Genomic DNA, 11989 nt, shown 5'->3' on the forward strand with positions numbered 1-11989 from the left:
GACAAGTTACTTCCATAGAATTATGGTACAGTGGAAAATAATATAATTTATTGCAGCATTCAATGATTTTATAATTTTACTTAAATTAAAATGTATTTTTACTACAAAAATTTATATGTTGTTATCCAAACATAAATTAAATGCATAATAAAATTATTCATCCTTTAATAATTATTTTAAAAGAAGTTATCGTCTAGCATGAAAAAATTAACTAAAGTTATTTGACTTAATCAAGTAAAGAGAGTTTTCTCATCCATACAAAATTCAACAAGACTTTCTCTTAGACAGATACATGCATTTGGTAAAAAAAAAAATCATATTTGATCACATTAATTATAATCATTAACCATCATACCACCATTGCAAAATGTTCATATCATACCCCCAAAGGTTGACATTAGCCATCCTACTTTATATTCAAGATCCCCTTATCAGAACTCATTCCTTTGTTTCTTTTCTCTCCACTATAAAATCCTTTAAATATCTTCTTGGCTCATTTTATTCCGTTCTTAAGACTTTTTACTTATCCTGAAAATGGAAGATGAGTCAATGTCAATGTTCAATTATGTTCCTAGCTTCGCACGGGGCTTTAATCTTCTACTAGTACATGATGGTGCAATTTCTCGTGTGTACCTCACGTCACTACTTGAGCTATATTCATTCAAAGGTTTACTTTGAGAATTTTGTCAATTCTCTTTGCGATTTTCTTTGGCATGTTTGCATCTTTTAAATTCATTCAGTATACATTTTTTGTGTTTTAGTCCTACATGGAATCTCTTGTGTTTTCACTCATCATTTGTGTGTGTGTCAATTATCATTAGGTTAACAAAAATGGAGGCTTTACCTTGGATTATTTGCTAAAACATGTACATGATAAACTCAAATGAACTGAAAAAGCCAAGATACAGAGGATCTAGCCTTTAGGATCCAAAGAGTAAAGCTAACCGCAAGAAAGAGAAACTGAATCGCTTGGAATGAATTAAATGATGGCTCTCAAATGATCAAATAGTTGATAAATGTGATAATTTAACCATTATTTTTCTGATTTACTTTAGTCTTACTAGAGCATTAAAAATATTAAATTGACATTATTTGATATTTCAATTATTCTTCTCTCTCTTAATCTCTTGTGTACATGCATCTAAAAAATATGACCAAAAAACAATTAAAAAAGACAACTTTTTTGCCATCCAGTTTTTGTGTTCAAACAACATATTTCCTTGTATGTCCTTAAATTTAACATTCGTGTTTGTCTCATGTAAATTTCATCAAACCATTAATGAATTGCTACTTCCTGTACTAGATCAGATATGCCTTTGTAGCTTAGGGGGAAATTGTATTTTCTAAAATCTTTGCTTTAATTTACACTTATTCTAAGAGTTTTATTTTTCATAGCATCACTTCAATTCCGATGTTTCAAGATATTTGTATTTTCTCATCTACTTAATCATTTAAAATCTCAACAGCAAATCGACAAAATCTTTCCTGTATTGGTTCTATATGATTTTAAAATGCATCTCGATAATTTTGCCACTCTTTGATCAAGACAATCTACAAGTATCTAGTTTGAAAAAGTTTGTAAAAACTAATTTTAGAAACGACAAATAATTAACATAATTGTTTGGTTTGTTTAGTTACTGCTATAAGTAACATTTCAACAGCTACATCCATGATTTGGCGTCATGAAGGCAAGTTCAAATTGGTCATGGCTAAAGCTAATATGCCTGACATAGACACTCTTTATTTTCTTGAAGTAGCGCTTGAAAAGGACATTCCTGTCATCTGTAAGTTCCAATTGAGAATTTCAGTTTACTTAGTTTTCTCCAATATTTTTAGTCTCAACTCATTCAATTGATACAATAATGCATAGTTATCTACTCCGGACAATTTGATGACGTCAGTTGGAAAGCTTTAGCTACGGGATTATGTTATTTCCTTCAGGAACCAATTCGTTTAAATGATCTCAAGTATGTATGGCAACATGTGTATCACTTAAAATCCTATTCAGCCCAAAAAACTAAAATTGCATACTTTCAAGACATGGTGCGTCATGCAAAAGGACTTCAAAGCACCAAGATGAAACAGGTATGTAGTTGTAGAATTTTCTCCATAACCATGCATAATATTTTTTGTACCACATACCATATTCTTAATTTTTTTAAAGAAAATAAGTTTTGTAATTATAATGTAAATAATGAGTGTCATATTAATTGTCACGCACCATGTACAAGTTCTCAATGACATTTTGTGATAATAATATAAAAAGTGACAAATTGTATACGTATACCATATAACTTGTAACTATTACGACTTATCTATCTAGGCACAAAATTAAACTCAAAATGAATTATATGGTTCATGAAAATCTATTGAGGAAATTCAAAGTACTTTTTTGAACAATTAATTTCCACACAATGTCAGGTTCTTGAAGCAAATGGAGAAAGAAACCATGAGGATAATGAGGGCAAGTTAAAAGGTAAGAGAACAATTGATGACCTCACAATGGCAGATTCCTTGACAACAACACAATGTCAGGTTCTTACAGAAAATGGAGAAAGAAACCATGATGACAATGCAGGCATGCTAAGAGAGAAGGGAACAATTGATGGAAATGCTATGCCAGATTCAGGGGAATCAACTCCTATGAGCTCTTACAACTATCATTATCACTGTTTATTTGATGAGAGAAAACGCTCAATTGTTTGGACTCCTGAGTTGCACTTAAAGTTCACAGAAGCCATGCATATGATAGGAGAGAATAGTACTATTACTTTTCCCTCTCACTCACCATATATTGAATGGGTTTAAGCTTCATTCTTAATAAGTTAAGTAGTAATTACTAATTCACTATCTTTGATTGACTTCCTTTTCATATCCAGCGGCTCGTCCTAAACAAATACTAAGTTTGATGAATGAGCCTTACCTCACTGTTCGCCAGGTTGCAAGTCATCTACAGGTTATTTTCTGTCACTTTAACTTAAACAAGCAATAGGTTCTCATAATTTATATTGCACAAATTAATGTTTTAAAGTTTTAAATTGTGTGTGTGGTTATGTTTTGTTGCAATCTTAATATTGTAAAAAATTATAGTTGAAGTGGTTGAAGTTTCCCAAAAGCTTTGATGCTACAATTGTAGTTGCAAACTTGTCCGTTTGATGACCAATATATGATAGTATAAGATAATTATTATGTAAAAAAATATATAATTTTTAGCAAAACAATAATTTGTTGACATTCAAATATAATTTATGTTATATCGTATCATTATTTGATTTATCACCTGATGCATATCAAACATTAAATATGATTAAAGCTTATTTTATTTTTATTTTATTCTTGCTATTATATCTTATTATATTGTTTTTTTCCAGTAAGTTAATCCAAACACACGTTAACATATGCTTTAAAGTTATTAGCAAAGCAAGCTCTATAACTGTTGAGTTTATTGAAATTTACCAGGTAACTTGCTACAATTAACAATTTTAGGCTTTCCTCCTTAAATCTACTAAGTAAATTGTGTATGCTTGTGTAGTAAATGATACTTACCATTAATAGTAATACTTCAAAGGGAACATCGATGCATAAATATAAAGATGCTGGGAATGTTTTACATAAATGCAACATAAGCTGAAAGTAGTTAGAACATATTTGGATACAAAGGTGTACAAGTGCTTTAGAGAGTTTTTCAAAACTTTTCTACCGAAAAAAAAGTTTTATATTTCCTGTGGAGAAACACTCATAAACACTTATGACTTGTATCTAAATAGGTTTTTATTATGGTGATGTTACTTTGTTCTCTTTTTCCATAACTATAGTTACATTCATGATTCTTATTTGAATGACTATACCCACCATGCATCATTTATAGTTTGCTTCACCATTATTCTTCATACACAGAAACACAGATCGCGGTTGAAACATAAAGAGAATGCTCACAATACTAATTTGCCTTCACTAAGCACATCATCATCCTTAAGCCACAAAGCCAAGTTTCCCTTACCACCCAAAGAGTCCACTTCAGGAGCAAAAGGTAATTATAATTTTCCTATGCTTTTCACTGATCCTGGATTGCCAACCAAAATTTCTGTTTTGTAATTCTTTATTATTTTAGAACATAAGAGAGCATTCGATCCAAGTGTCTCAACACCAAAGGCTTCCTTCAATGAGAACCACAACCAAAACCAGTTTTTTGTGAACAACATTGGAATTGAAGAATCAAATATTCTTCCAGTGGATCAAAACCAACCTGCTATCGAGTACAATGATCTCATAAAAAAGTTTGTAGAAGACTGTGACAATTTTGATTTGTTTGAAAACGAAACTAATCCCGATGATGTTGATCAATACTCTGAGATGCTAAGAACAATTCTAGATGGTAGCAGTTCCAGTCCTTGGTAATTTGACATGGACAACACCAACCAGGCCATAAGGTTTGTCACTTTATCATGTACATAGTTCAAATAATGTAAGACCTATGTCGTACTTCAAAAGTTTAAGATATAAAATTTTCTAAAAATAAATAAATTATTCTATATTTGTGTGCTTGCAGGACTGACTGAACGTTTAAATGGAAGCATATTCAGAACAAAAGGAGAACCTTTATGTTATGTAGCAATTCGGTTTACTGCTGCTACACATCAACATTGGTTAAATAGAATTTTAACATAAATGGAAAACTATTTTCCTTTTCTTTTCCAATAATAGACATTATCTTTATGTACGTGCATCATATATATATATATATATATATATATATATGCATCTACTATTTAGAGTAAATAGGATTCTATTAAGATATAGGAAGATAGGAGATGCAGTGTTTATCGTTTGCTTTCTTACGAGAAAGCATGAAAGACATAACCTTATGTAAATATGCATCTACTATTTAGAGGCATAAGCTTTTGTAAATATTTTATTAAAAATGCTACTAGTGTACTTCTTTTTAAGAGACAAAATTATGCAAGGTTTGATTGTGATGAAATGATTTTATAATAGTTTTTTTAAGGATGATTTTATAATAATAGGGAATATAATTAACTATTATTTGGTGAACCTAGATATCCCTTTAATGTTGAAACTCATTAGTATTAAATATTTTAATATTGAAAATAAAATGCATTAATTATACGATGAAAGCTTTTCAATGATCTATTTTTCTTAGTAGATTACATAAATTTCTTTTATTTAAAAAATATATTAAGTATGGTTATTAAATTTTGAGTTAATTAGTTAATTTTTACGAGCTTATGAATTTATTTATCTTTTGTGAGTTTGATGGGTGTGTAAACATTAGTGGATTTTGTGTAAAATTCTATAAACATGGTAGACTCTCGAATTTATCGTCAAGTCAACGAGTCAGCAAATTAAAAAAATTAGACTAAAATATATGTTATTTTATATTATTTTCTGTTTGTTTAATGTTCAATATATCTTCATTCGATCAATGTGTTATTCCTCAATAAAAAAATTTCCATCTTTAATAACATTAAACCTCAATGAGAATGATATACCACTAATATAACACCTACAAGTTATTATTTAGTAGCGATATATTATTAGACTTGATAATTTAAGTATTGTGAAATTTATAATTTACTATTTATTTTATTATATTGTTAAAATGTTTAATTGATATATTATTTATAAATATTTTGTTGTTATTTTTATATGAAATAGATTCATACGAGTTTACAAGTTTAATCTATAAAACTCTTATAATTTTATTTAAACTCTCGAATTTGATAATTTTGGTATTAAATAATTGTTCAAAATATAATGTATTAATGGAAATATTTTTTTTATAATAACAAATGTAATCCTTTTTTAATGCAATAAATATATTCCTTAAAAACGCATTAAATAATTAAACGGTGGTAGAGTGCATAAATCACAACGCCAAATTCCTTTCAATGATCTACAAAAATTTAAATCGCGAAAATGTCCCTCTTTTATGAACAATGCTCTAAAAGAAAGTTATTTTTTATATAAAATAAAATATTATAAAAATATATTATTTAATTATTTTCAAAATTGTATATTTTATTGAAAAAAATTAATTCATGAGTATAATAAATAAATATTCTCTTTGATCTATATAAGAAAAAAAATCCTCCCTCATGTATGATAGTCTCAAATATATTTTAAACTAATTCCAGCTTAAAAATCATATCCAAATTTCCTTTATTAAATTAAGGTTTTGTTCTCAATGCATTGACCATTTTGTATTCTTTATATCATGTTCTAATGAAGGTTAGATTAGGAAAAAAATATTTCTCAAATGAGTTTGGTACAGTAAAATGATGCTAATTTTCTTATTTAGTGTGAATATTTTTTTCTTCTTATATTTGAAATAAGATGAAGTATTTAATAATAATAAATGCACTAATTCCAATACTTAATAAAGAAATTATTAGAATTCATTATTCTTTTCCTGTATAAAATATTGAAAAATAAAATAAAATATTTATAAAATATGCATTAAAAGTCCGTTGCCAAAAAAAAATGCATTAAAAGTCCAACCATGTATTAAATGACTTTGTAATTGCAGAAAGAAATGACTTCGTAATTAGTAATAATCTATTAAATAAATAAAAATTAAGAAAGTCTAAAGTGCTCTTAGTTTGAGAGAATTTTAATTTTATTTTTAATTATAGTATTTTTTTTACTTTAATTATTTTCAAAATTATAAAAATGTTTTATGTTTTGCATATTGTATTTTATTTAAAAATTAAAGTACATAAATCCTGACTTTACTTATTTTAAATTTTTTTAAAAAAGGCAATAAAAATAAAGTATTTCCTGTTGTAGGAGATTTATAACAACTCTGTTCAATTAAGGCCTGAATGTAAACACTTAATGATAAAAGTCATAAAACCATTAATGAAACATATATATATATATATATATATATATATATATATATATATATAGTTTATTAATTGTGCATTAAAAAGTGTATAGAGCATTAAAGCGTGCATTAAAAATCCTCTTTATTAAATGTCCTAATAAACACTCTTTGATGTATGAAGTGTCCTCCTTGGTGTAATTGTTTTTTTAGTTTCTTTAATTATAAAAATACTATTTTAACTTAATTTAATTTAATTTTTTTAAATTAAAAATAAAAACAATGATAATGAATAATTTATATTATTTTCATTTTTACATGATACTTTATTTTAAAAAATTAAAACTCACAATGTAATAAAAAATGCACGAATTCAAACACTTGTAATTATGAAATTAATATTAATTACTTTAATATTTTGAAAATTAAAAACAAAATATCCATTTTATTTCTCTCCATATGATATTTCTATTTAAAAAATTAAAATTTGCAAGTATAATAAATAAGGCTGAATTTATTGGTTAACTTAAAGACTTCAATTAATTTTATTGGCCTTCATATTAGCTTAAGCTTATTTATCGATTTAGATGTAGATCTATTAAACTAAAAGTGCATTGAAACAAAAGAGAAATAAATTATAATCAAGTATTCCAAAAAATAATCATGATCAAAACGAGTTGGATTGGCTAGCAATATGTAAACAACTTGTGCTTTTATATATTGGTTATAGGGCCTTTAAACCAACGGCGACCACTGATTAACCAGTAAGAAACTACAAGAATAAGCAAACATCCAACGGCAACAGGGGTGTAGTTAAGTGTCTTAATGGTTATTGGGTAGGAAACAGGCAAGGAGAAGAGTACAGAAATGGTCAGCACCCAAAGAACAGCAACCCAACCCACAACGACACCATAACGGCCCAAGTTGAAAGGCCCACTGACAAAGTGTTTCCGTGCCAAGGTCACCCTTAAGAATATAGGGAAGGCATAAGCAATATAGAGGCCAATTGTTGCTATGGACACCATGGCCTCAAATGCTACTATGCTTCCAAGAGACTGCAATAGATTTACAATTGAGTAAGAAACATAGTTTTCCACTTTTCAACAAATCAGAGAAAACTAAATTTGCAGGTTATTATAAAATATAAATGATAGCTTATGAGTAATAAAATACATACTGTCAGTGCCATGCAAAATGATATGAAAACAGAAAGCCAAACTGCATATATAGGGACCTCCTGCTTGTTAACTTTGTGCCACAATGATGACAATGGCATGGCCCCATCTCTAGAGAATGCATAAGCCATCCTGGACAAATTTTAAGTATATCATATTTATATTCATAAGTAACTAGAGAAATCCAATCCCTCTCATATGGAAAATGCATTAAGGGGTAGCACATTTATATACCTTGAATTGCTGGTTACTGAACTCATACCACAGAAAAATATGGCAACAGCAACAATTACTAAGCAAATAATGCCTCCAGTTCCATGGCCATATCTTTTCTTGAATGCTTGATAAAATACTTGAGCAATAGCATACCCACCAGCATCATTATCTTCACTCAAAAGGTAAAGGATGTCAGTGACTGCAAAGGTAATGCCTAGTATGTAACCCCATCCAACAACAATGGATATCCCGACAGCGCTGATAATTCCTTTTGGACCATTCCTATCAGCATCCTTGGTTTCCTCTGTCTGCAAATACAAGTTACAGTAAACAGAAAGTCTTATTAGTCTAGATCATCTAGTAATTTCAATCTAGCAATGGCAGTGAGGAGCATAAAATTTTCAGAATTGTAAAGCAAGGGAAACTTGCTAATTCCAACAACCTAAACCGAGGTTATTGACAGACCAATTTTCATGTTATTACATCCCGACCTGGTCTTAAGATGGACACTTCAAAGGTTTAAGTTGATAAATGATAACAAGAGCTCACAGGATCAAGCAAAAAAAAGTGTGTAATTTATCAGACAAGGCAACAAAATTTAGAGAAAAGGATGAAAAAGAGTAGATGAGATATACCATGTGAGCTGATGCATCAAATCCAGTTAGGGTATACTGACTCATTAGAAGTCCCAAGAGGAATATGTAGGGTTTGCTGTTGATTCCTTCCCCATTTTCTGCATTGAAGTGAGTGAAAACAAACTTGGCACTAGCCCTTTCCGTTGCAACAGATGGAATGACAATCATAAGCACAAAAACGCCTAAAAAATTGCATTTCCAATTAGAGATTCAGAAAAGGGTTGCCAAGGAGAACCGAATGCAGAAAACAGTCAATCAAACAGGAAATCTTTCATACCTAAAACATTCCAAATAGCTGCCAGCTGTCCTAAGAATGATAACAATGAGATAGGAAGACTATTTATTACACCGTGTAGGAACAGAATTCCCCCATGAAAAGCAATAACTACATATTTAGAGGCCTCATATCCACCACCATTTTTGCCACCAGTACTAAGGAGAATAATAACCTGAATAAGTTGTGCAAGTGAATAATCTACACTTGTTGTCACTGCCCACTGCAAATGAAAAGAAACCAAAAGTTGCAGCTTCAAATGGATTAATGGAAATCTACATCCCACTCAAGTTTAGACCTTGAAGTGAAAAGTGAAGGATGCTTAAATTCTTTAAAAAAATGTGTCTTCTTAAGAATACCTGGCCAACAATATTGAACCTGTAAAAACAGATAAATCATCCAACACGCATCAGAGAAATAACAGTGGGAAAGCAAAAATTGCAGAGTATCTTGTATGTCAATTAAGCAATAAACTTTATTTTTAAGATAAATGGCATTAAGGAGAGCTACAAATTAGGCATCTGTAGCCAATTGTGTGCCTGCTAATAACATTAAATTTTAAAAAATCTGGTTGAACAATTTACATCATAAAATTTAGAAGTAAATGAAAAAGTGAACGAATTATGCACCACATCATTAATTATAACTCTCAATTTTACCATAAGCGCCATCATCTTTTTTTTTTAGAAGAAAAAAAAAACAAGAAGATGGAACTTATGACAAAATTGCAAGTTATAATTAATGATATGGTGCATAAGTTCCATCTTCTTGTTGATTATATGTGATTAAATCTATGGAATATAATCCAACTTGTTGAAAATGTTCTGTGCATGTTTTTAGTTGATGAGGCTTTTTGATTCACCAGACATACTGAAATGTAAACGCAACTCGAGAATCTCTAACGGAAAATCTTGAGACAATTGGAATGAATAAGGAATGTAAAACTAACTTTCTGTGATAGATTAAAAATAAAAATATCAATTCTTAGTTAGCAGAATCACATGTCTGCTGCACACAATAGTAGTGCATATTACAATCCTCAAAAGCCTTTTCTGTGGTCTGAAAGATCAAATGATGATGATTCTTCTTATGCAGCATCTTAAGGTTGATAATAAAATCCTTCTATTATGCTATAGATAAATCTTCTATTAAGTATCAACCTATTTCCACTCCCTCTACCTTTCAAATATCACCCAATACCTCACCATTAAATTACAAAAATTAGTTTGCCCAAAGTTCACAAATTTGGGTTTTTTTTTTACTGTTATAATGCACGGCTTGCTCATCTCTATGACCGCCGACAAAGGGGGAAAATGAAACTTAAAAAAATTAAAATCAAATGAGGCCCACATAAAGATCTTCATATAGACTTCAAAATTGTATGTTCCTAAACAAGTAGTTGCTGGTGACGCAAATTAAGACACGGTCAACACGTCATTAAAAAATTGCAATAAAACCTCTGCGGTACCTCCTCCATGTGCACACTCAGGCATTTATAGCCACTTCTGAGCATATCTTGAATGATTTTTTTTGGTACGAATCATATCTTGAATTATCATGCATACACGCATACAAGAAACTTTTAGATGTAATATTACACCTTGCAATAAAAAAAAAATGTAATATTACAGCTGATACCTTCCTTTAAACAGAACAATATCTTAACTACTTGTAATTCATTTTCCTTATTATCTTCTTAGTCATGCTAAAGGAAGAAAATATAAATTATTATTAATCAATAAATATATTTTTAATTTTTTACTTTATGTAACTGCTCACATTTTTAGTACTTCCCCTCGCTTAAAAAAAATAGTAATCAAATAGCAACTATATATATCATATTATATATTTACACATATTTAATAGGAAAGTACTGCCAATTAATATATCAGATTCGGGCATCAGTTTCAGCCGAAACGAAACACCGACCAGAAATGAATCCAAAAGCATTCATATCAGAAAGAAGTCAACAAAAAAAGGGTAGGTGGGTGAGGTTCAGAAGACAATTGCAAACTTGAAAAAGTGGTGAGAAAAAGGCCTTAAAAAGAAAAAAGAAAGAGAGAAAGAATGAATAACAATTCCGCATTTGCTGTCGCTTTGGCAGTCATTCATGTTAGCCATAAAGCAAATTGCGTAGTAAATCCGGTGTTCAGAGAAAAACTAATTACTTGCAATGAAAATGAGAAACTAAATTTGATTTAATTGTCTCCCATATTAATGAAATAATAAATAGGCCTAGTTCTAAAATCAAAATGAAAGGAGAAAAGGAATTAAAAAGGAAATGGGTATGGTACCAGCCAGTAATCCAGGAAGCAAAGGGTGCCCATCTGGGCCCAGCAAGCTTGGCACTCCAATAATAAAGCCCACCAGAAGTTGGATAAGACGAACAAATCTCAGCCATTGAGAGTGCAACGATCATGGTGAAAGCAGAAGCTAAAAACCACCCATACACCAGCGAAACAGGGCCGCCATAATTCAACCCAGTGTTGTAAAGAGTGGTCACTCCAGTCAACACCGATATAATAGAAAACGAAAACGCAAAATTCGAAATAACCCTGCCATATAGTATAAATAAACAAATTGAAAAGAAAAACTGGGATGAATCCAACAAGAGAGAGCAAAAGGAAGAAAATAAGAGGTTTACGAAAGATCACGCTTGAGTTCTTGTTTGTAACCGAGTTCTTTGAGACGGGCGTGGCCGGAATCAAGTGGGGCGTGGCCATTTGCGACCACATGAGAAGGGAGTATTTTGTCAGAGCCCATGAGAAGATGGAGGAAAAAATGGGAGTTAGAATGCCAATGTGATCTTTCCAGTCAACATATATAAAAATAATAACGTCCCTCC

At 30.1% G+C, this 11989-nt stretch overlaps 1 protein-coding gene across 1 annotated transcript; it reads right to left on the minus strand.

The window, feature by feature from the left end:
• Positions 1 to 7475: 7475 nt before the first annotated feature.
• LOC114372357 (amino-acid permease BAT1 homolog) lies at positions 7476 to 11981 on the minus strand. Its single transcript, XM_028329863.1, has 8 exons — positions 11789 to 11981; positions 11439 to 11699; positions 9504 to 9522; positions 9148 to 9367; positions 8871 to 9052; positions 8254 to 8543; positions 8022 to 8151; positions 7476 to 7899 (listed from the first exon to the last, which is right to left on the minus strand). The coding sequence occupies exons 1-8, from the start codon at positions 11905 to 11907 to the stop codon at positions 7558 to 7560; spliced, it is 1563 nt and encodes a 520-aa protein (XP_028185664.1). The 5' UTR covers positions 11908 to 11981; the 3' UTR covers positions 7476 to 7557.
• Positions 11982 to 11989: the final 8 nt, after the last annotated feature.

The sequence above is a fragment of the Glycine soja genome, chromosome 10, assembly GCF_004193775.1.
Source record: "Glycine soja cultivar W05 chromosome 10, ASM419377v2, whole genome shotgun sequence".
Classification (NCBI taxonomy): Eukaryota; Viridiplantae; Streptophyta; class Magnoliopsida; order Fabales; family Fabaceae; genus Glycine; species Glycine soja.

Bases quoted from the DNA above. Each gene is read 5' to 3' on its own strand.
- LOC114372357 (XM_028329863.1), bottom strand. From the start codon at position 11,907: ATGGGCTCTGACAAAATACTCCCTTCTCATGTGGTCGCAAATGGCCAC. The intron at 11,700-11,788 runs GTAAACCTCTTA...ACTATATGGCAG, and splicing joins GAACTCAAGCGTGATCTTTC to GGTTATTTCGAATTTTGCGT. The intron at 7,900-8,021 runs GTATGTATTTTA...AATCTATTGCAG, and splicing joins CATTTTGCATGGCACTGACA to TCTCTTGGAAGCATAGTAGC.